Source organism: Podarcis melisellensis (assembly GCF_964234715.1).
Source record: "Podarcis melisellensis genome assembly, chromosome: 12".
Taxonomy (NCBI): domain Eukaryota; kingdom Metazoa; phylum Chordata; class Lepidosauria; order Squamata; family Lacertidae; genus Podarcis; species Podarcis melisellensis.
In genome coordinates, this window is record NC_138544.1 from 14,875,697 (window position 1) to 14,901,156 (window position 25,460).

The window sequence follows — 25,460 nt, forward strand, 5'->3', positions numbered from 1 at the left end:
ATAATAGGCAATTATAATAGGCCAGCTAACAAGCACCCTTCCCCTCACCCTGATTATAGCTGTGCAAACAACACTGAGAGAATAATGGCTTCTTTTGTCCCAGAGCTCAGTGGTACTAAGAACTAGGTTGCTTCCCTAAAGCTAAAGTTAGAAGCCCACAGGAATGAAATAAACAACCAGCTTGATCTATGTTAACCTTGACCTTGTTAGATGCAATTTGACTTTTAATGATCTCCAATTAAAATTCAAACCTCAAATAATCCAAAACAGTCCTTTCTTCTTCGCCTTCGCCTTCTGCTTAACAACTTTCTGGCATTATAACGAACTTCAGATAATGAATGGATCATTAGTGCAATCAGGTTTCTTTGTTCTTTTTCTTTAATCAGCAGCTGGCAATTGTGAATGTTTGTTTTTTAGGGAGGGGGAAGAACAGGAGGGGCTGTGCATTACCTATGGTAGCTTTTATTTGTTCTCTATTTATGTTATTTAGGCTACGAGTGCTGTGGCTCCTGTAGCCAAACCCAAAATGTACCATTGCTTATGTATTTAAAACCAAAACAGCATCACAAAGACACAAGGGAGGTATTGCCTGGCTTGGGGAAATCATAAAAAGGTAAAAAGGTAAGGACCCCTGGACAGTTAAGTCACCAAAGGTGACTATGGGGTTGCAGCGCTCATCTCGCTTTCAGGCCAAGGGAGCCGGCGTACAGCTTCTGGGTCATGTGGCCAGGCTGACTAAACAGCTTCTGGCACAATGGAACACCATGATGGAAACCAAAGCGCACGGAAACACCATTTACCGTCCCACCACAGCAGTACCTATTTATCTACTTGCACTGGCGTGCTTTCCAACTGCTAGGTTGGCAGGAGCTGGGACAGAGCAACAGGAGCTTACCCTGTCACAGGGATTCGAACCGCCAACCTTCTGATTGGCAAGCTCAAGAGGCTCAGTGGTTTAGACCAGTGTCACCTGTGTCCCAATTATAAGATTTGCAGAAGTACAAAACATATGGAAGTGGCAGCGGCTAAAGGATAAGTGAGGAATGAGCATGCTCTGTGGCCACAGAATGCTGACTGTTGGGGGACATGAGGGGGCAGGAGTGCCAACTTGCCCCTGTGACCATGGGTGCCCGGGGCCATGGGTACCATACAGTGTGCATGGCTCTGGCACTGGAATTTGTGGGTGCCCAGCCCTTTCATGGGGAATTTTGTGGGTGCTTGGGCACCCAGGTCCCCAGGGAGTTGGCACCTATGTGGGAGAGGGATGGTGAAATGGGTTTTTCCACTCTTTAACAGCAGCCCTACACAGCATTTTATTGCAGGCTCCAGTTGTGTAGGAATAAAGGACATGCGATTAGAGGCTATGCAACCTGGTATCCCTCACAACCTGCTTCAATGAAGAGGAGAGAACAGTTGTATGATGTGCAAATAGTGCCCTAGCAAACCCTGGGCATGTAAACAGAGACTCAGCTGGCAAGCAGTTTTTCTGGAAGTTAACAGAGCAGTAAACCACTTGATTTATCATCTCCTCCAGGTGAGATTAGCTCTGCTGCCTTAAACACATGTGAAAAAAGAAAAGATTGATGCTCCTTACAAGTAGGGAAGAGTCATAGCTTTGGAGCTATGCAAAAGGTCCCAGCATCAGTTCTTCAGGTATGGCTGGGAAACACTCTTTTCTGAAACCCTGGAGTTCTGCTGTTAAGTCAGTGCACATAACAATGTTACGTGCAGCCCAGTCTTCAAGAGGCAAGAGAGGTCAGTGGTGCCAGCACACCCCTGGGGTTTGGTTTCCTTAGAACAGGGGTGGCAGAACTGGATCTGAGCAACAGAGGGTTAACTGTCCCCTGCCTCCTTCCAGAGGCCAAGTTTGATAGGTGGGCTGCCCTGCCCACCAGTCTGTCTCCTGATGCCACAAGGATCCTGCAGGAATGTAAAGCCCATATGCTTCAGTGGAACCTGTGCCCAAGCAGATGTGCACAGATGTGCACCCTTAGCTACTCTTTCAACACAGTGGAGCAAGCTCCTCTTACATTATCCTGGTGGCATGGGGGCTACTGCACGACAAACCAGCTTTGGGTGGTTTTTTAAGGGTTGGTATTGCTGTCGGAGAGAGTATGAGGCTCATCGCTCATGTCCTGGGGCTGCTCGCAATTATCCTGATGACGATAGCAAGAGAAGGACTACCATGGGAGAATGGCTCCCATGCCAGCAGCATATCATCTTGATATGTGTGTGTAATACATATATGTATGTATGTATGTATGTATGTATGTATGTATGTATGTCCAAGTAGATAAATAGGTACCGCTCCGGCGGGAAGGTAAACGGCGCTTCCGTGCGCTGCTCTGGTTCGCCAGAGGCGGCTTAGTCATGCTGGCCACATAACCCGGAAGCTGTACTCCGGCACCCTTGGCCAATAAAGCAAGAAGAGCGCCGCAACCCCAGAGTCGTCCATGACTGGACCTAATGGTCAAGGGTCCCTTTACCTTTGCCTTTAAGCTCCCCTCTCTTCCTCCAAGGAGAACAGGTTTAATTCTGCATCCTTTCAAAGAGGCAAAATCAAACAAGTCTGGAAATAGAGGAGGGGTAGCCAACATGGTAGCTTCCAGCTGCTATTGGACTCCAACTCTTATCAGCCCTGCCCAGCATGGCCAAAGGTCAGGGATGATGGGAGTTGAAGTCCAACAACATCTGGCCAGTACCACAATGGAAAATACGCCGCATTTCACCAAAGCAAAATACAATATATAATTATATAACTGTTGTCAGTATTGTCTATTAGAGACAAACCATTTGACCACCCATGGAAGTGGACAGAGTATTTTGAGAACTCGGGGGGCTGGAAACATTTAAAGATTTTTCTGGGGGTGATCTTCTTTTTAAATGAGAGGCGTATGAAGGATTTGGTTTTTTCTTTGCTTTACCAAAAAAAGGGGGGGGCAACCTTGCCAATTCAGGCAGCAGTATGTCTGGTCTCAGCAGCTGAGACACAGAAAACTCCTGGGAGCCACAGTACATCATTATGTAGCAGCAGTCGTAGGGAGATTCCTCAAGAGTGCCTTTGGGAATGATGTTACATCACGGTGTAGTGTCATTCCAATCAGCCTTCTGCCCCAGAAATGCAGCTGAGCCGCCGGTTGAAATGACGGAAAAGCCTTTTATTTGTATTTATTTTTTTGTTTTGATAAAAGAAAGAAGAAACCCTTCTCTGCCTTGTATGTAAAGGTAAAAACCCCACCTAAATGATATAATCAGTGATATAATAGATCTTTAAATGTATGGGGCGAGTGAGGCACCTTAAGACTCAATACCATTATTTCCCCCTTCAATTGTTTTTAATCCAAAGCAGCTGGGGTCCCCCCCCCCCCTAATAGTAGCGCTAGATATAGGGACTTTATATCCAATTGGAGAACAACAAGCAAAAAAGGGGTTAAATAGTTTCTCCTTGCCCGCAATCTTCTTGTCCAGGTGTGTTCTTTTTCCTGTTAGCACTGGCAATGTGAAAATGAAACCTTATCAAATGGGGGAGGGGGGGCCAAATTTCACAGCAATCTCTCTTTTTAACTGTATACCTCTAAACATACAAACCTGGGCACAGAGGGGCACATCACTCCTATCTCTGTCAGACTTGTCAGCAAGCTTGTCGGTTTTCAAGAGAGAGATGTACTTCCTACACCTGATTCAAGCATATTCCGTCCCTTTGGGATATAAAGGTCAAAGCAGAAGCTGTAGACTTATGTGGTGAAAAAGGACAGACTACTTCAGTCGTGTTCTTTTTCCTATCCCTCTTGAGTCTTAAAAGGTACCAGAATATCTTGCTCAGCAGCTACCATGCCCTCCACAAAGGAGTGCTTCTTAGATCACAGTTGTACTCTGTATCCCACCAAATATTAAAATGTTGTTCTTCAGCAGCCAAAAGGTACTGTGCATAGGAATTAATTAATATATCACAGTTTGTTGTATTTATATTTATCTTTGCATTTAACTGGATGAAATCCTTGCCAATTTTTCTATCCAAATCAACCCATCTGCTTGGATCTCCCCTCCCAACCTGCTACTCTCCCAAGGGGCGGGGGGAGGACTGGGGAAGTGGCAGCATTTGTTAGGGAAAAAAAACCCAAAATGTCAGGCAGAAACAACATAACACAGAGACAGTGCCAGATTTATACACATAGTACAGTTTTAGGCAAAGCTTAGGACCTCAGATGTATGGGGGGGGGGCTAAATACTTTTTAAAAACAGTTCAGTTTTCTTTTTTTGTAAAATATTTATTGAAATTTCACAAAAACATAGGTTTACAAAATACAGAAAAAAGAAAAAAGCATATAAAAAGAAATACAATAAAGAAAAAAACATACAAAAATACATACCAAAGAAAAAAAAAGAAAAATAGGAAGAAAAAATACATCCATCATTCTCAAATTTTTAGCTTTCATTACCTTCTTCCTTTGACCTCCTCCTCCTCCCCTTTCTTGTACCCTGGTTAATAATTATCACAGCAAATCCTTTCCATAGTTCACAATATTTTGTCCTTACATTTTCTTACATTATCTTAATCTATTTTCATCTTGTCTTATAGCAAGCCTTAGAACTTAAAACTTAAATCTTATTTTTATCAACTTCTCATAACCATATTGTCAGGGTTTCAGGGAGAGAAGAGCAAATGGGGGAGGAGACAGAGAGCGAGGGGGAAGAATCCAAAGAATGGACCAAAGAATGAAAGCGGTGCCTGCAGCCAGCCTCCTGGTCTCAGTATCAGCACTACCAAGAGCAAGGAAAGCCACAAGGATTCCTCATCCTCCAAGCACAGGAAGAATCCCAGAGAGATGAGGAGGAGGATGACGATGACCAAAGGTCGTCCATGAGTCTGTCCAGTGAGTCAGAGGACTCCCAAAAGGGAGCCCCCCTGGTCAGACCAAGGGGAGGCCAAGAGGGAAGGAGTCAGGAGCAGGGGAGCGAAGGGAGAACTCCCAGTGGGAGTTGGAGATCGGGGCCAGCTTCTCAGTCGGAACGGAGTGAAGGGGGTGGAGTTACCAGTGTGACAGAGGGAACAGAACAGGAAGCAGAGGGGGGAAGGAGATCGGGGCAAGACGTCCTGCCGGAAGGGGCGGAGAGTAGCACCGGGAGCAGTGTAGCGGTCGAGAGGAAGGTCAGGAGCAACGTACGCGCGCCAAGTTCAAATGTGGAGGCGCACGGAAGTGAGGGAAGCCCTGGGGAGGAGCCTGGTCCCAAAGCGCGAAGGAGGGGGGAACAGGCGTCAGAGGATTCAGCCTCCGGGGAGTCCCGGTGGGAGGGAACCCAGGGGGGCAGAAAGACCCTGCGGAAAAGGAAGGAGAGGAAGAGGTGGTCCAGCACTAGCCTCTTAAACTGGTGTAGAGGCGGTACTGATTCAGAGGGGACTTCGGCGGTCTGATGTCACAGACGTAGAGCCATGGAGATGGAATGTAAAAGCAGCAATGCTCTTCAATAAAGACTTTTGTAAATAAACTGGTTTGGGCTTAGGTCTCTTGTGAGCTGGGACCAACGGGTGGCTCTGACAGTAAGTCCCCTCCCAATCAACGCAAAATTTTCTTTGCAAAGCTCACCAACGGTAGCAGCCATGAGTGCAGAGGAACAGCTCCAAGCGCTGAGGAATCAGGTTACCGAACTCACAGCTGCAGTCATTGCATCGCAAAAGAAGAATGACGAACTGGAGAAGAGTTGCCAGGACCTGCGAACAAGGTGGGAGCATGCAAGCGGGGCGGGGTTCCCGGGATCCAGATCGGAGGGAGTTGGACTTGGACGGCGGGGGGGCACCCTAGTCACCCACTTCGATGGGAACCTGAAGAACTACCCTAACTTCAGGGCAGACGTCTTGTATGCACTGCATTTGCTTCGCAATGATTTTAAAGATGAGGAAGAGAGAATGGGATTTATAATTTCGCATTTGCATGGGGAAGCCAGAGCTTGGTTGCGCAATTTGTGGCGCGAAGATGGCCCTGCCCGCCGCAATTCTGATGAATTGATTAAAGCGATGGATGCTTGTTTCCAGTCATCTGTGGATTTGGATATTGCACGTAAAGAGATGCATGGACTGAGGCAAGGCAAAGCCACTGTACGTCAATATCATTCCAGATTCTTCGCATTATTAACTGTGTTAGGCTGGGAGAAAGGCAGTAAACCAGTAAGAGATCTGTTCTGGGAAGGTCTTAGCGGCCCCATCAAGGATGAGATTGCCAGAGGAGACAGACCCCAGACCCTAGAAGACGTGGTGCAGAGGGCTCTTGCGATCGGAATAAGACACGAGGGACGCCCTTGGCACGATGGGGAGGGACCCCAGGCGCGTGCACCAGCGAGAACACCCCCTTTTGTTCCCAGGGACTTCAGCCAGACGCACCCCTCGCCCTTGGGGAGGCAGGGTGAAGAGCCGATGGAAATTGGTGGTGCTAGGGCTCAGACACCAACCAGAGCCCCTGTTTCCGGTGCAGTAAAGGCGAAGCCTCCTAGAGGGACCAGGAAATGTTACATCTGTGACAGTGCACAGCATATGGCGAAAGAGTGCGCCCAGAGGCTCCAAAAACATACTGCAGCTCTAGCAACAGTGGCAGCGGAAGTGGTGCAAAGAGAGCAACCTCAGGGAAACGACAGTGCCTGGCTGGAAGCGGAGCTACTGGGGCTCAGCCAGGCGAATCTGTAGAGCAGTCCCCAGCACCCTTGCAACGCACGGACCCTTTACCACCCAAGCCAGCAGTGCAACTCACTGCAACGCTTCAGCTGCCGAATGGACCCACCCTGGAAGTTCCCATCACGATTGATTCAGGGAACAACGCGGATTTTGTGGGAATGCAATTTGTCAAGCAGCATCGTATAGCGCTCCTGCCCGCAACAACGCCTCTGAACGTAGTTACGGTGGATGGCAGGAAATTGCTGGGAGGGCAAGTTGTGCAGCAGACACCTCCCATGGTGATGCAGATTGGAAATCACCGAGAAGTCATTAGCTTCAATGTCACCCACCTGTCAGACACGCCCATAGTATTGGGCATGAGTTGGCTGGAGAGGCACAGTCCCGCTGTAGCGTGGTACCAGCGGCAAATCACCTTCTGCTCATCGTATTGTGCTCAGCATTGCATCCAGACGAATCAGGAGGAGGGGGCTGAGCAGCAGCTGCAACTTGGCATGGTGCAGGCAGTGCCTCGCAAGTACGAAGGATTCTTGGAGGTTTTCTGCGAGAAAGAAGCTGACAAGTTGCCGCCTCACAGGCCTTACGACTGTGCGATCGACCTGGTGCCGGGGGCGCAGCTGCCGACTGCAAAGCTGTATTCCATGTCTGAGGACGAGATGCAAGAGCTCAGAGAGTTCATAGAGCATAATTTGAAGCGCGGTTTCATCCGAGAATCCAAAGCAGTGGGAGGCAGCCCTGTTTTCTTTGTGAAGAAGAAAGACACGCCTCAAAAAAGACTCATTGTGGACTATCGATTCATAAACAGACTGACTAAGCCCAAGGCCTTTCCCATGCCCAAGATTGACGACCTCCTAGCGACCGTTAGGAAGGGTAAGATCTTCACCAAGTTGGATTTGCGTGGAGCGTACAACCTCATCCGCATCCAGAAGGGCGATGAGTGGAAGACTGCCATGTTCACGCCTCTGGGCACGTATGAATACAGAGTTATGCCGTTTGGTCTCCAAAATGGCAGCCACGTTTTCCAAGCATTTATGCATCACGTGCTGGCGGGACTCCTCTACAAGAAGTGTGTGTGTTTTCTCGACGACATCCTGATTTTCTCGGAATCGCCGGAAGCTCACGAGAAGGACGTAAAGGAGGTCCTGCAGAGATTGCGGGAGCACAGGCTCTACGCCAAGTTGGAGAAGTGCCAGTTTGATGTGACGGAGGTGGATTTCCTCGGCTACAAACTGTCCGACGAGGGGCTGGCCATGGACAGCGTCAAGGTCCGAGCGGTGTTGGACTGGAAGAGCCCACGCAATCGGAAGGAAGTCCAAAGATTCATCGGGTTTGCCAATTTTTATCGCAAATTCATCAAAGGTTTTGCAAAGGAGACCGCAGCAATCACGGACACCCTCAGTTCCAAGAAGAAGAAGTTCGCTTGGACGGAACAGGCGGAGTGCTCTTTTCGGAAGCTTTAAAGCCTCTTCGCCTCCGAGGAGCAGCTGCTGCACGTGAATCCCGGCAGGCCCATGCGGGTAGAAACCGACGCGTCCGACAGAGCGGTTGGAGCCGTCCTTCTGCAAGAGGATCCGCAAGGGAATTGGAGACCTGGCGCCTTTTACTCCCGGAAGCTCAGCAAGACGGAGCAGAACTACACCATATGGGACAGGGAACTGTTGGCCATTCACGCAGCTTTCAAAGCGTGGCGACACTTCCTCATAGGAGCCAAGCACACAGTGCAGGTCCGCACGGATCACAAGAACTTAGAGTATTGGCGAACAGCGAAGCTGCAGAGCCAAAGACACATGCGCTGGGCAGAATTCTTCGCGGATTTCGACTTCAGAATAGAATACATCCCGGGGGATTCCAACGTTATAGCCGATGCGCTCTCCAGGAAACCACAATATCTTGAGGAGACGGCACCAATAGCAGCGAAGCACATTTTCGCACCGCAGGCGTGGGCGTGCGCTGCCATCGCAGTCGACCTGGACGCGGTGCGACGCGCGTTGCAAGTGGATCAATTTGCACAATCCAAGATGGAGGAGCTGCGCAGGGGTTCACAGAGAGACGATGAGTTCCAGTTGCGAGACGGGCTCTTGACTCGCAAGGGTGCCCTCTACGTACCAAGCGACGAGCTTCGCGCAAAGGTTCTGCAGCAGTTGCACGACGCCCCCAGTGCGGGCCACTTCGGCAAGAAGAAGACAATAGAATTAGTGGCCAGAGACTTTTGGTGGCCCCAGATGCGGGGAGAGGTGGCGGATTACGTCGCCAGGTGTGACACCTGTCAGAGGTCCAAACCAGTACACCAGAAGCCAGCGGGATTGCTGGAACCGCTGGAGACGCCGCAGCAACCGTGGGAGAGGGTAGCCCTGGACTTTGTTACTGATCTGCCCAGCTCCAGGGGCAAGACGGCGGTACTGGTGGTTGTGGACTTGTTCACCAAGATGGCGCACTTCATTCCTTGTGCCAAGGTGGCGACGGCAGAACAGACCGCCAAACTCTTCGTCGACCACGTGTTCAGAGTGCATGGGCTACCGCAGTCCGTCCTGTCCGACAGGGGGCGCCAATTTGTTTCCAACTTCTGGCAGAAGCTTCTAGGTATCCTGCACGTCAAGATCGACCTAGCGTCGGCGAGACATCCACAGACCAACGGCCAAGCAGAGAGGGTCAACGCGATCATGCAGCAGTACCTGAGATGTTACGCCAATCAACGACCCGCAGCGTGGGTGGACTACCTGCCGATGGCTGAGTTTGCCTACAACAACACGAAGCACGCATCGACGGGGGTGACGCCGTTCTTCGCGAACAATGGCCGTCATCCCAGAACCTTTCCGAGGCTTGTAGCACCGGGAGAGGGGGTGCCACAAGAGGCCGACCAGTTCGCAGCAGAGTTGCAAGAGGTGCACGAGGAGCTGCGGAGACATTTGGAGCTGGCCAAACAAGCCTATAAGGTGCAGGCGGACAAACACAGAAGGGCGGGAGAAGACATCCAGGTGGGGGACTGGGTATGGTTAGCGGCTCAAGCGATGCCAGCCAAATCGTTAGCCAAGAAGAAATTAGGACACAGGCAGCTAGGTCCATACCAAGTTGAGGCTAGGATCAATCCTGTAGCGTTTCGCCTGGCCCTCCCAGAAGGATCTAGAGTACACCCGGTCTTTCATAGGTCGGTGCTCACTCCCTACAAGGCCCCGCACAGGTTTCAGGAGTCAGAAACAGTACCAGACCCACGCAAAGAGTCACCCAAGAGGGGGGAGTCGCCTAGGGCCGAACCACTCAACGAGGTCACTGAGATCCTGGACTCGAGATGGGGGGCAGAGGGAGTTGAATATTTTCTCGCCAGAGAGGGCACCCCAGCCAGTGCCAATAGTTGGGTGCCGGATTACGCGTTAGATGAACCCCTTTTGAAAGACGAGTTCCATGCACTATTCCCACATAGACCCATGCCAGCTGAGTACTTTGATGACTGGCTCTTTACGCCCACATTGTCAGATAGCACGTTCCGGGGCTTCTCTTCCACCGAGGAAGGGACACCAGAATCAAGCCCGCCCAGAGGATCGTGTTCGGGAGTGGACACACTACCCTCGGATTGGTGGGAGGAGCAACCAGAGGAGGACTGGCGTAAGAGGTGGGTGAAGTGGCCTTGGAAGGCAGCACCAGACGAAGTAACAATGGAAGAGGAAAGTAAGAATGCGTTGGGTGAAGAACCCGAGTTCGAACACACATAGACAGAACTGCCAGCAGAGAACATTGACGTAGACGACCTGTATCCCGAATCTACCCCCGAAGAGCCGCAGCTTCCACAACCTGCACCCGACGAGCGGGAGGGGGAAGGGGGGGCTTCGAGGGGGGATGGATGTCAGGGTTTCAGGGAGAGAAGAGCAAATGGGGGAGGAGACAGAGAGCGAGGGGGAAGAATTCCAGAGAGATGAGGAGGAGGATGACGATGACCAAAGGTCGTCCATGAGTCTGTCCAGTGAGTCAGAGGACTCCCAAAAGGGAGCCCCCCTGGTCAGACCAAGGGGAGGCCAAGGGGGAAGGAGTCAGGAGCAGGGGAGCGAAGGGAGAACTCCCAGTGGGAGTTGGAGATCGGGGCCAGCTTCTCAGTCGGAACGGAGTGAAGGGGGTGGAGTTACCAGTGTGACAGAGGGAACAGAACAGGAAGCAGAGGGGGGAAGGAGATCGGGGCAAGACGTCCTGCCGGAAGGGGCGGAAAGTAGCACCGGGAGCAGTGTAGCGGTCGAGAGGAAGGTCAGGAGCAACGTACGCGCGCCAAGTTCAAATGTGGAGGCGCACGGAAGTGAGGGAAGCCCTGGGGAGGAGCCTGGTCCCAAAGCGCGAAGGAGGGGGGAACAGGCGTCAGAGGATTCAGCCTCCGGGGAGTCCCGGCGGGAGGGAACCCAGGGGGGCAGAAAGACCCTGCGGAAAAGGAAGGAGAGGAAGAGGTGGTCCAGCACTAGCCTCTTAAACTGGTGTAGAGGCGGTACTGATTCAGAGGGGACTTCGGCGGTCTGATGTCACAGACGTAGAGCCACGGAGATGGAATGTAAAAGCAGCAATGCTCTTCAATAAAGACTTTTGTAAATAAACTGGTTTGGGCTTAGGTCTCTTGTGAGCTGGGACCAACGGGTGGCTCTGACACATATCATTAACCTAATTCTTTAAAACATTTTTACTAGAACCAAGTAGTTCCATTTCAACATTTTTCTAACATTCATCAATTATTATAAAACAGTCCTAATGACAAAAGAAAAAAAGAATGTAAAATAGTCCAATCTTCATCCAGCGTCCCTTCCTCCTGGTCCCGGATTTTGTCAGTCCTTTTTGTCCCATTAATCTAGCGCATTAACCTGGTGCCCTTATGTCCGAGGCCCTCAAGTCTCTTCCATGTCCCCTCCGCGATTCTTCTTCATGTTTTCCTTTCACTCGTGGGAACTCCAGCTTAGTAATGTTTTTGACCCTTTTCAGCAGGTCAGCCCCATTTCCATAGTCCGGACTAAACTCCATGTGATGTTTAAACACCTGTTTCAGATTCCCTCCAAAATTGAGAGCCCCCACAGCTCCAAACATCTGACGGCCCATTACCAGACTCAGAAAGTCCAAATATTCCTGCATGGGAAGGTCAATCCAACCCCCCATTTCCAAACCAAACCAAACTTTATCTTTCCAAATCTGGTTTAAAAAACAGTTCAGTTTTCAAGTATTGCATAATCACTTCAAAAATGAAGGAAACGGGATGCAGCCTAAGACAGACATTATCTTTTTAGAGACCCTGTTTTTAAATGTGGGGCTAGCCTAAAGGGCAATCAGAACGTAGCATAATTATTTACAGCAATGTCTGTGAACTGGGGGGGGGGGGAATACAATAGCAAATACTGCTGTTATTCACATGCACAATTTCTGTTCCTGACCTCGGATTAACATGTGTATTGTGGCAATTTCCATTCCCAGTTCCATTCCTGACAAAATTATCCAACAGCCCTATGACACAGGAAGCCAACTATGGCTTAGCAAGACGATTTGAACATGTGGGCTCCAAGAGAGGAGCTTGCTGGAATTTTGCTCTTCCATGGTCCTTTTCCTTGTTGTGTACAAACTTTGGCTCCGCCTTGTGTTTAGTGAGGAGAGAGCTTAACCATGAGTAAAAAGGACCAGGCAGGAGCAAAGCCATTGTAATATCTCCGGGAGCCCACACATTCACATTATTATGAAGCTATAGTTTGGCTTACCATGTCACACAAACTGGGTACAATGGTACCTCAGGTTAAGTACTTAATTCGTTCCGGAGGTCCGTACTTAACCTGAAACTGTTCTTAACCTGAAGCACCACTTTAGCTAATGGGGCCTCCTGTTGCTGCCTCGCCGCCAGAGCACGATTTCTGTTCTCATCCTGAAGCAAAGTTCTTAACCTGAAGCACTATTTCTGGGTTAGCAGAGTCTGTAACCTGAAGCGTCTGTAACCTGAAGCGTATGTAACCTGAGGTACCACTGCATATGGATTGTTTCGGTTAAAATCAGCTCCAAAAATCTTTTTAAAGGAAGGGGAAGAATTATTATTTATCTCTCTCTCTTTCTTTTTCTTTCAGTGCATAGTTTGGGACTGGGATTCCAATGGCAAACATGACTTCATTGGAGAATTCAGTTCAACATTCAAGGAGATGCGAGGAGCCCTGGAAGGGAGACAGGTAGGCTCAGGTGAATGTGTGCCGTTTAAAAGCAACAGCAGAAGTAAAAGATTAACCTTTTCAATCCATAGCCAGCAGCATTTAATGTGTGGGCTGCCTTGCCAAACATGCAGTGCCTTTTATTGCAGTGATATGAGCATTCAAGCCATCTTTTCACTAGGGTGAATTCCAGATGGTTGGTTGTCTGATTTGTTTGCACAAAGCTTGCAGGGAAGTTAGATTATATTAGCTGTTTATTGAGCATTCAATCTGATTTGCTTGCTGGAATGTTTTATGATACTGTGTCAAACAAGTGCTGCTCACACTTTTCTGTGCATTTCCTCATCACTTTTTCTTATCGCATAAGGTCTGAAATAAGCTTTAATTGCACTGCCTGAATTTGCTAGTATATTATTGATTCCCACCAGAAAATAGTGACAGTCTGGAAGCACCTTACTTAGGTGCTTAAGACAATTTCATAAAAGTAATGTGGACAAAAGGGGAAGAAACGGAGGCAGTGAGAGATTTTACTTTCTTGGGCTCCATGATCACTGCAGATGGTGACAGCAGTCACGAAATTAAAAGACGCCTGCTTCTTGGGAGAAAAGCAATGACAAACCTAGACAGCATCTTAAAAAGCAGAGACATCACCTTGCCAACAAAGGTCCGTATAGTTAAAGCTATCGTTTTCCCAGGAGTGATGTATGGAAGTGAGAGCTGGACCATAAAGAAGGCTGTACTGCAAGAAGATCAAACCTATCCATTCTTAAGGAAATCAACCCTGAGTGCTCACTGGAAGATCCAATACTTTGGCCACCTCATGAAAAGAGAAGACTCCCTGGAAAAGACCCTGATGCTGGGAAAGATGGAGGGCACAAGGAGAAGGGGACGACAGAGGACGAGATGGTTGGACAGTGTTCTTGAAGCTACCAGCATGAGTTTGACCAAACTGCGGGAGGCAGTGGAAGACAGGAGTGCCTGGCGTGCTCTGGTCCATGGGGTCACGAAGAGTCGGACATGACCAAATTACTAAATAACAACAATGTGGACAAAAAGCGATTAGAATGCACACTAAAAACTCTAGACTTCTATTTTATTAGACTGCGAAATGAGCTAATTGTTTACAGGAGGACTAGTCTTCTTACAAAACCATGTAAATCATTTTGTTTGTAGTAGGGCTGGAAATAACACTAAGGCAGCAAGGCCTGTCTGCAACCAGGGTGGCTGAGAAAATATATGGGATCCAGAGCAAATCTGATACTCAACTTGCCCCGGGACTAGACGCAAGGAGCCAATTTAACACCAAACCTTTGCATGAAAGAGCAAGCTATACGGCAAATATCTGACAGGGCTCATGCAGAACAGTTGTGTGGATAAGCGCTTTATCCAGTGGCGGCTGGTGGCCATTGAGACTGGTACGGCGGAAGGCAAGAGAGGCCAACAGGAAGTGGAGTCATAGCCAATGACAGACAGAACTGGTTTATTCTAGGTTTGCTCCCATCCTCCCTGCTGAGTTTCAAGGAACAACACTGAGGCTAAAGAGGAGGAAGCTGACAGGAATTCCCCCCCCCTGGACTGATTGTTCAGTTGGGTTGGGGGGCTAGCTGAGACTGGCGACTGTGTCTCATTCTTCCCAATTCTCATTCTTCCTCCTCAGGCTTTAACCATGCCCACCTGTCATCACATTTCAGACCTAGAGGACATCTTAACAAGTAGTCATATGTTGTTTATTTCAGACGGATTCTTCTATAGAAAATAATACAGTTGTTCTCACCACCTCCGCCTTACAGATTGCTTTTTGCCTCCTGCATCTGTGCTGTGTTAAAATGTCACCGATGGTTTCAGTGGGAACCAGAGCTGAGCTAGACTTTAATTGGAATTTCTGAGAAAACTTCTTATTCCTCCCTGGGTAGATGACCTCCCACTTTATCAGGTCAACTTATTAGCAACCTTTAGATCTAGAAAGCTGGCAGTTTGCTTGTGGGAAGGATATTAAGACTTCCGATCCAGTGTGCCATTGCACATTCTTTTGTTTCTCTGCAGTAGTGACACTGATGCTTCATGGATGAATGGAGTGCTTCTCCCCTCCATCACACTTGTTATGTACTGAAGTTCTCACCCTGAGCCAGCAGGGGATACTGTAGATAGTTATGCAAATGAAGGATCGAAAGTGACGTTCAGTGATTGGCTAGTTACAGAAAATGGTTACTGTTGCATTCTAGTGGAGCTCTATATAAGCAGGCTGACTGAGCTCCTCAGTTCAGTTCTGTTCCACCTTACAAATAAAGAGCTGCTTTGGAAGAATCGCTGTGTCGTCTGATATGTTCGCCCACAACTTAACACCACTCATTCTGGTTTTCCCCCTACTCCCCTAGAATGAAAACATTTTGGAGGGGTCTAATCTTCATTCTGACTCTTTAGGCCACTAAGTTGAGTTGAGACTCACCATTGAGTCTTGCCATGACCTAAGGTGGGCTGCATTAGCAGCACAACACACCAGGCAGATAGTATATCATAACATGTCCAGGAATGGGTCCCAAAATGCATGCTTGGCTTGAAGGTTGGTTCCAGGACCAAAGTGGCTGAAGACTACTGATAAAGGCCAGGTGAGCTAATTGAGATAATATTTCTACTCATTCTCTACTGCCTAAATCAGCCTTTCTCAACCTTGGGTCCCCAGATGTTGTTGAACCACAACTCCCACCATCCCTAGCTAGGAAGGCCAGAGCTCAGGGATGATGGGAGTTGTAGTCCAACAACACCTGGGGACCCAAGGTTGAGAAACACTGGCCTAAATTAACCACACTGAAGGGAGCTTCTGAGCAGATGTGTTTCCTTGCTGCTCTTTAGTTTACTCACATCGGTACGTTTTATGCACCCTCATAGGTTTCTCTGTTGCCCCCCTCCCCCCGAAAATCATAGTCAGCCAAAAGAATCTTCTGAGCTCAACAGCTTAGCCAGTTTTCCAAGACTTGCATCTTCCAACACCTGGTTGCTTCTTTGAAGCTTTCATTCATAATACCTGCTCTATGCAATAGAACAGGCATCCCCAAACCCGGCCCTCCAGCCATTTTGGGAATACAACTCCCACCATCCCTAGCGAACAGGACCAGTGGTCATGGATGATGGGAGTTGTAGTCCCAAAAGAGCTGGATGGCTGAGTTTGGGGGTGCCTGCAACAGAAGAACAACACAATAAGAAGAAAGCAGGGCTTTTCTTTCAGCTGGAACTTGCTGGAACTCAGTTCCGGCCCCTCTCAGGTGGGCACCGTAGTCGTCATAAGAGAACAGAGGAGCTTTCATAAGCTTCTGCTGTGTTAGATGAAACAAATTGAGTTCTGAAGTAAAAGCTTCAATAAAGACGGCATAAGCAACTCTGTGACAAACCCACTTCTCGGAATCAGCTCTATCTACACAAATTTGGACTAATGATGCTAGATGAAGCTGAGCGTTGGAACATTCAGGACAGATAAAGCGCTTCACACAGCGCAACTCTGGAACTGGATCCCACAGAGGGCAGTAATGGCCACCAACTTGGGTGGCTTTAAAAGAGGATTAGACATAATAATAATAATAATTTATTTATACTCCACCCAGCCACTCTGGGCGGCTCCCAATCGAGTGTTAAAAATAATACAGCATTAAATATTAAAAACTTCCCTAAACAGGGCTGCCTTCAGATGTCTTTTAAAGATAAGATCGCTGCTTATTTCCTTGACATCTGACGGGTGCCACTACCGAGAAGGCCCTCTGTATGGTTCCCTGTAACCTAACTTCTCGCAGCAAGGGAACTGCCAGAAGGCCCTCGGCGCTGGATCTCAGTGTCCGGGCTGAACGATGGGGGTGGAGACGCTCCTTCAGGTATACTGGACCGAGGCCGTTTAGGGCTTTAAAGGTCAGCACCAACACTTTGAATTGTGCTCGGAAACGTACTGGGAGCCAATGCAGATCTCTCAGGACCGGTGTTATGTGGTCCTGGAGGCCACTCCCAGTCACCAGTCTTGTCTAGCACACTGTGGGCAGGGTGCTAGACTAGATGGGTCATGGGCCTGATTAAGCAGGCTCTCATTGCATTATTTTGTTGTTGAAAATGAGAAACGACAATCATTTCTGAGGAGTGTGTAATGCTGGAATCATTTGTTGTTTCGGTCATTTTTTATTAAGAAATCTGAACTTCTTCACCTTTCTGTTTGGCGACTTCCTTCAGTTCCACCCACCCACACAAAACCCTTATGGCACACATGTCAGTACATCATGCACGTAATTGGATTATAAATTTTGATAAAGGCAGCCGAAGGTGCCAAGGAAATTCCTCTGCTCAGCTCAAGGGAGCCAGAGGGGTTTAAAAATAGCCTTTAAAAGAAGGTGCACCTGGACAGTTAGCAGTGGGAATATTATATAAGTGAAAATCTGTTTCTGTGACAGGGAAAAAAAAACAAGTAGATGGTTTTTGAGAAAACCTCTAACATTTGCAATCTCCATGGAAATTTCCAGAAGGTGAGGATGCTATTTAACTATCATAGTTTATAATTATTAGTATGTTAAAGTCTAGTCGTACAAAAAGTGTCTAATCTCTGGAAGTTCAAAAACAAGTTGTGAAGGAACATTTGAGGCGGGCTTCCTCAACCTCGGCCCTCCAGATGTTTTTGGCCTACAACTCCCATGATCCCTAGCTAGCCGGACCAGCAGTCAGGGATGATGGGAATTGTAGTCTCAAAACATCTGGAGGGCTGAGGAAGCCTGATTTGAGGTGTCACAACTAGATGTAATTTCTATATTAACAGTGAAATCCTGTGCATGGCTACTCAGTGGTCAGTCCCATTGAGTTGAATGGGACTAGCTACCAGGTAAGTATGTGCTGGATTTCAGCCTAAACAGGATAATACTTCCTACACGACACCTATTTTAATTATGGAGGAAAAACTACCGTATTTTTCGCCCTATAGGACGCACTTTTTCCCCTCCAAAAATGAAGGGGAAATGTGTGTGCATCCTATGGGGGCGAATACAGGCTTTCGCTGAAGCTTGGAGAGCGAGAGGGGTTGGTGCGCACCAACCCCTCTCTCTCTACAGGCTTCAGGAAGCTATCAGCAAGCCTGGGGAGCCCGCGGGAGTTCCGGCAGGGCTCCCCACGCTGCGGATAGCAGCCTGCCGCTCGGCGCACGGAGCGCCCTGAAGCAGAGCGCCCCTCGTGCCGGGCAGACATTGGCCAGCCCCACAAGCTTGGGGGACAGCGCGGAGGCGCAGCCGGGAGGCGGGGGGAAATAAAGGGGGGAAATTTTCCTTTATTTCCCCCCCCAAAAAACTAGGTGTGTCCTATGGGACGGAGCGTCCTATGGGACGAAAAATACGGTAGTTTTCATGTATCTGAAAAATTCATGTATCTGAAGCCAACACTTCTAGATTTCTGAGGCAGGCAATATAACAATACAATAGCCTTGCATTTCTTAGAGGTGGTGGTTGTTGTTGTTATGTGGTACATATAAAATAAGGACTCTTGGACTTTCAATTCACTGCAGTTAAAAAACTGTAAAAATCCAGAAATATCCTAAACATTTAAACATGTCTTCTAAATTATTTCCACAGGGCATCCAAATGCTATGTAACTTTCATACATAAAATTCTCATTTCCAAAAAAAAATAAAAATAAAATGTGAAAACCATTGACTCTATATGTATATATATATATATGTATGTAGCCAACTGCTGCCCTTTTATATATATTTCAAGGCCTTTATATGTTATTTTCTCTTTTATGGTTTTATTCGCATAATGCCTAATAAAGGTTTGATAAGTAAGTAAGTAAGTAACAATCTCATGTTTAATAACAAAATGACTCATTAGCTGACATCATAAAATTGATCTGGTAGGGCTTCCAACTCCAAAATTTGTCTGCTTTATTTGTCTGAAGAAGACCCTGAGTGCAAGGAATCTCTAGGCTTCCCATTTGTGTTTGTAAAATGAGCGCAGTGGTGTTTGGAAAGAAGGCTTGACAAATCCTGGGAGTCTAATTTCGTACACAGCACTGGCTCAATACATTTTGCTGCCTGAGGCAAAGGACAAGGTGATAGATACCTCCGTCATGTACAAAAGGTGACCAGCTGAATCTGACTAAAGCACTGGGGTTCCCGTATGTCTTAATTTACAGTTCTCTGTTTGAAGGTTTGTCCACTCCAGTCCTAGTCCAGTTTAAAGAGATGAAACCATGAGAAGGGAGAGCAGGAGGGGCTTAGAGGTTTCCCAGAACTACCCAAACTGTACAGAAATTTATTAATGTATGCGACTACAGCTGCAAGAGTGTTACTTGCCCAGAAATGGAAAGAAGTCCCAGCAAATGAAGAAAGGATACAAAAACTTATGGAATATGCAGAAATGGCAAAACTTACCGGAATAATAAGAAATCAAAACAACACACATTTTTATAAAAGAATGGGAATGGTTTATGGAATATTTACAAACTGTAAACAGATAAGAACATTGGCAGGATTATTGTAATAACCTGCGGTTTTATATGAGTATATATATTTAAAGCAGATTAATAAATGAGCAAATTAAGTTAATTTGGACATGCAAAAAATATTAAAAATTAATTTGAGGAACCGCAGGAAGAGGGGGAAGGAAGTCAAGTTTCAAAATGTTAAAATGATTGTAAAATTATTGAAATGTATAAAACTGAAAATTATAAATAAAATGTTTAAAAAAGACGTTTCCCATCATCAGTTAGCAGCTGGCCAGCAACCAAACAGACCTGATCATAAACTCTCCTACTATGATGAGATGTGCTGTATTTTTATTTAAACTGTAAAAATTGAATCTGATGTTAGTAATTACTTCTAAATTTGCATCTGTTTGAATAAATTAACATAAGCAAGTGTTGTGCAAATGGGTGTCCACATTGCACACAGGACTGCTTCTTCTTGTTGTTGTTGTTGTCCTCACCCTTCACCCTAAGGTCTGACATCTGGGCAGATATGAACTATTAGCCTAGTACATCCCTGTCAAATTTGCTTCCCACCAGCATTTTGGTAAACCATCAATTAAGATACAGTATATCAGATCTGAAAGGAGGGGCTGAACTTGAGCAAGTACTCCAGAGATCAGAAAGCAAAATAAATAAATGAAGATGTTGGAAAAATTCCCAGAAACATGTGGTCCTGTCTGTTACCTCGACTGGAAAAGAAAATTAATTCACAAGATGAATAATTTGAATTCCTGGGGAAGCTGGGCCACGTGCAGCTATCTGGGCCAGGCAGAGTATGGAAATGTCCCTCTTGTTAAATTTGTTTAGTTATCAGATCCATCTGCAGGATCAAAGAAAGCAGTGCTTTTAAAAGAGCATGTTTTAACCTTTAGCTGGGTGCTATACACTCAGAACAGCAGCCTGAGTGGGGGACGCAGGTGGCGCTGTGGGTTAAACCACAGAACCTAGGACTTGCCGATCAGAAGGCCGCTGTTCGAATCCCCGCGATGAGGTGAGCTCCAGTTGCTCGGTCCCTGCTCCTACCCACCTAGCAGTTCGAAAGTACGTCAAAGTGCAAGTAGATAAATAGGTACCACTCCAGTGGGAAGGTAAACGGCGTTTCCGTGCACTGCTCTGGTTCGCCAGAAGCGGCTTAGTCATGCTGGCCACATGACCCGGAAGCTGTACACCGGCTCCCTCGGCCAATAAAGTGGGATGAGCGCCGCAACCCCAGAGTCAGCCATGACTGGACCTAATGGTCAGGGGTCCCTTTACCTTTACTTTATACACAGCAGCCTGAGTGGCTCAGATGACCAAAAGATGAAAATCCAAAGAGCACCAGCAGAAGAAAAGGAAAAGATGTGTGATATTTATTTGCAGCAGCACTGCTTATATAATACATACTAGTTATTGTGTCCTGCAGATGAGGTGCTGACTCATTTTAGAACAGCATCATATTCGGACCACATGTTGTGGACACATGAAAAGAGAGGGGCAACATGTCCCATCTGCAGCTCAATGTGCAGAGTGGAATCTCCCATGTGGACAGTGAGGCCACAGGATTGGTTGGCAGAGCAGAGTAAAATTGATGGCCAAGGCCCAAGGGGTTGTCTTATGGACGCATTTACACTGGCCCTGCCATTCCCTTTGGTTTATGCGCAGGTCTGGAGCACCTGTGCCTCGCTGGATGTTGTTGGACACCCAATGGTCAGAGATGATAGGAGTTGTAGTCCGACAACATACCCATATCTGAAGAAGTGTGCATGCACACGAAAGCTCATACCAATAACAAACTTAGTTGGTCTCTAACGTGCTACTGGAAGGAATTTTTTTTATTTTGTTTCAACATACCCATAGCCGGTGTATTCCAATCCCTTAAAATGCCTGTGTTTGCAGAAAATGTGTTTAATTCTTTAACTTCAATGGGAGTAAAGCCAGCTAAGTGCAAATTGTCCCTTTAAGCAATTTGTGACTCTAGCACTAATGGCTTTACCCTGGGGTAAGTGGCTGAGTTTTTTAAACAGCATAACACAGTTTAATAGTTTATGGAAGCAAATGAGACCCACTAATGGATTATAAACACTGAAGCATGATAACATCAAGGAGATGTATGTTCTGTCCATATATACGTGCTAGACTGAAAAACAGATTTGCATTGACTTAAATAGGACTACATTGATAAAATAAGCATTCAGGCTTGACTGGTTAGGGGACTAAAGCACTTTCACTGAGGCAGTGCATGGCAGCTTAAATAGCCATAGCTGTATTTTTGTGTATGCATTTTATATATTTAGAAATGTATACAAACCTGGCTCACACTTCAAAGTACAGCTGGTGGCAATGGGTTGTCTTATTGAAGCATTTACACAGGCTCTGCCTTTCCATTTGGTCTACAGCAGGGCTTGGGGAATCTGTGGGTTCCTCATCCCTATACATGACGGACCTTCAGTCTGCTCCAGCAAGGCATCAGAGTTAGCCTAATGTTTGAATAGCTTGCAGAGGTGCATGCCAAATCAGTGTTTGCAATGGCGCTTGTAAAAAAAATAAATTGATATGCAGGTGTTTTGCTTTGCAGAAGGTCTCGGATAAGGGATAATTCCCCCCTGATTGGCTGATGTTTAGAAATGTCTTTAGCTTTGGACTGTTTCATGTGATTTCTGTTTTCATCGGTGGAGCACACATTATGCAACTTGAATAAATTATTCAGATTCTTACATGAAACGGCTTTCATGCTCCCGGTTTGTGTCTTCACAGGTACAGTGGGAGTGCATAAACCCCAAGTACAAAGTAAAGAAGAAGAATTACAAGAACTCTGGCATTGTCATTCTCAATCTCTGCAAGGTGCTGTCATTTGAACAGATTCACAATATTTAGAATTGGAAGGGCGGTGTGTGTGTGTGTGTGTTTAGCTAAGTTAAAAGCCCAGTTGATGAAAGGGAATTGAATTCACTGTAGGCATTTTGTAAGCATTGCTATGTTAAAATAAGGTAAAAAAGTACACTGAAACATGCCTCAGAAATTAATTATAGCAAGGGACTCCCAGAGGTAGCATAACAGATGTTGCAGAGTCAAGGCGGATCAGTGTTTTCACTGGGATGACAGTTGCTGTTCAGGAATGTGATTGCTGCTGATCTTCAGAAACCCATTCTGTTCCCAGGTGTGCAATCAAAACACATATAGCTGCTTACCACATGTAGTATGGGGCCGTTGCTTATATATTTATTTCCAACCCTTTACCCTAAGGTCCCAGGGCCAGTAATAATGTCAGGTTGCCAGAGTTGGCCATAGGGTTGAGGATTAATAAGGATCTGGCCTAAAATAAGCCCCACCCCCCACTCTAAATAAATGCCTTCTTCACAGAAGTACCTTCCCATTTAATACATGAAGAAGTATTTAAGAACGTGCCATTTAAATCTGAATTTCTGGTTCTCTTCTCTTCCAGATTCACAAGATGCATTCGTTCTTAGATTACATCATGGGTGGCTGCCAAATACAGTTTACAGTAAGTGGTTTTTAAATGGACAGCAGATGGATAGCTTTCACAGTGCTAAATATTTAGGGTTTTTTTCCACACACAGGACAAAATTAGACAACCAGGTACCGTTTCCCCCCATACATCATGTCTTTTTTGCTGTGTTCACATGGGAGAGTGGCAGCATAATCTATACATGGATATTCAGAAGCAAGTCCCATTATTTTTAATGGGTCTCACTCCCAAGTAAACACATACAGAATTGCAGCCTCAATAAACATTAGACAAAAAGATTTCAAGTTTTAAATTAGTCATTAACACCTTACCTTAATCAAAGTGTGCATTTATTATAGGTGCACTGCATTAATGTGCATAGTGTTTTATGACTGTTCCGGAGATTATATAGTGTTATGTGTATTTTAAATAGTGAATACTGCTTTTAAATGTGTAAAAAGCCTTTTATTTGTGTTTTATCTACTTTTGTTCATATGGCACGTTTTAAATGCTGGTGCTTGCATGATTCTTATTTTTGTTCAGCTAAAACCTGACAGCGTGTCAGAATTTCTTTGCCTACAAGATGCTAACAATTGCATAGACCTCAAGTGTTATATTCACTGAAGTCAAATTCAAGAACAACCCTGTTCTGCAGTCATGTCTCTCTTTATGTATTTATCATTTCACATTCATGTACATCTAAATGTTTATTCTTTGCATTTCCGCTTTACTATTCTAGTTTTGTTGAAAACCACGCTCTTGGGCCAGTCTGCAAATATTTTTCATAATTGCCAAGTCTCAGAAACTCTGAGGCGGACTTCATGCACACCACACATTTAAAATACATTTGAAGCTCGTAGCTTCCTCAAAGAACCCTGTGAACTACAATGACCTGCACCCTTAACAAACTAGAGTTCCCAGGATTCTTTGGGGGAAGTTGTGTGCTTTAAATATATGGTGTGGTCTCTCAAATTTAGCAAACAGCAATGAGATCTTCTTCATGTTTTCACTCTCCATGCTCCTGCAGCAAATCCACTCCGCTTCACAGCAGGGAGGAGTTATGGTGGACCAAGTGGCCACCCACTCCCCTCCGGGGGCAGGGGACACAGTCCCACGTCACCCGGAGGTTCCTGGCCACATCATCCGGCCAGCCAATCCGCTGGCTGGGGAGGCGTGGCCTGGCCCCATTTAAACTGAGGCTTGAGCAGGAGAGCTTCCTCTCTGCTCACTTCCTCAATCTCCCACCCGCCCTCCCTGATTTGCAGGTTTCGTTATTGGCCTTGCTATGGACCTTGGTTGGTCGCCATTGAGGGGCCTGATAGGAATTTTTCCACTCGGCAAATTAGCAAGGGCCATTTGGTTTTCGCCTACCTCATAGCAATCATCCCAACTTTGTAAGGTTTGCTGGTTAGGCACTGGTTGATCGTGTGATGGGGAGGGGAGGTGTGGCCATCACCTGCCCCGTTAAAGGAATCTGGGAGTGTGGATCTTGTCCATAGCTGTCAACCTTCCCTTATTCCAGCTCTGTTTCCCGCTGCCTCCCGCTGCTATCCCGGATTGTTAGATATCCCGTAGACCAGTGTTTTTCAACCACTGTTCCGCGGCACACTAGTGTGCCGCGAGATGTTGCCTGGTGTGCCGTGGGAAAAATTCAAAAATTCTAAAGATTTAAAAATAAAGTATTTTATAATTTTTCATATTTCTGTTTACTTACTATTTCATAATAAAGTAATTATAAAATACTTTCTTTGTGTTTATTTGATTCCTATTCAAGAGAATTACTTTATATATAGTCAATATAGGCACAGAGTTAAATTTTTTAACATTTTCTAATGGTGGTGTGCCTCGTGATTTTTTTCATGAAACAAGTGTGCCTTTGCCCAAAAAAGGTTGAAAAACACTGCCGTAGACTGTCCCCAGGACAGGTGAGGCTGCTGATCCCTTATTTTCAAATCTGAAAGTTGACAGCTATGATCTTGTCCGAAGCCTGGGGCGGGGCTAGGGCCATACCACGACCCCGTCAGGAACCCTGGGGGAGCTCGAGTTGGTTTGCACTGGTAGGGCTCCCCCTACCAGTGGTTGACCCTTACTGGACTTTCTGCATGGCGAGCAGGAGTCAGATATAGTCGGGTCAATTCCAATGCCTAAACCAGAGGTTGTCAAACTAAGGACCGCGGGCTGGATACGGCCCACCAGGCTCATTAATCCGGCCTATGAACCTTGCAGACCCTGCTGCCTGCTCGGTCAGTCCCTGCGCTAAACAAGCATTTCCAAGGCATTATCAAGGCCCTTCCACTTCCATCAGTAATCAGGACAGTTGTTTGCATGATACTTCAGATTCTTCTCTGCTTGCCAGAAACTACATTGATGATAGTAGCTGGGATATGATAAATCAGATTCCTTCTGACACCCCAAAACATAAGCCCAGGAAAACGAGGGGCAGACAAACATATGGAAACCTGGTGGCTCAAATCCGGGTAACATTTGTCACAACTAAGCCTGAAATCCTGTGTACAGTTATTTGGGATTTAGTCCTACTGAGCTTAGTGTGATTTATTTCTTTTTAGGATTGGGCTGTAGGTTCTAGTGAAACCTATGGATCAAGCTGGGAGTAGGGATGAGCGCATCTTTCAATTTTCGGTTCTTTCAGTTGTACATTTTTCCATTCTTAAATTCAGTTCTCCACATTTCTGCAGCAATTGGTGATTTTAAAAAATACTAATAAAAATTC

The 25,460-nt window shown here is 46.5% G+C and overlaps 1 protein-coding gene across 5 annotated transcripts in view; it reads left to right on the forward strand.

Moving 5' to 3' along the window:
• The window catches only part of CPNE4 (copine 4), a 271,371-nt gene that overhangs the window by 220,917 nt on the left and 24,994 nt on the right, over positions 1 to 25,460 (forward strand). For all 5 annotated transcript variants that reach the window (XM_081882992.1, XM_081882989.1, XM_081882993.1 and 2 more), the window contains 3 exons: positions 12,727 to 12,825; positions 22,018 to 22,104; positions 22,706 to 22,765. In XM_081882992.1, the coding sequence (XP_081739118.1) occupies positions 12,727 to 12,825; positions 22,018 to 22,104; positions 22,706 to 22,765 (246 nt within the window). The remainder of the gene's footprint in view (positions 1 to 12,726; positions 12,826 to 22,017; positions 22,105 to 22,705; positions 22,766 to 25,460) is intronic.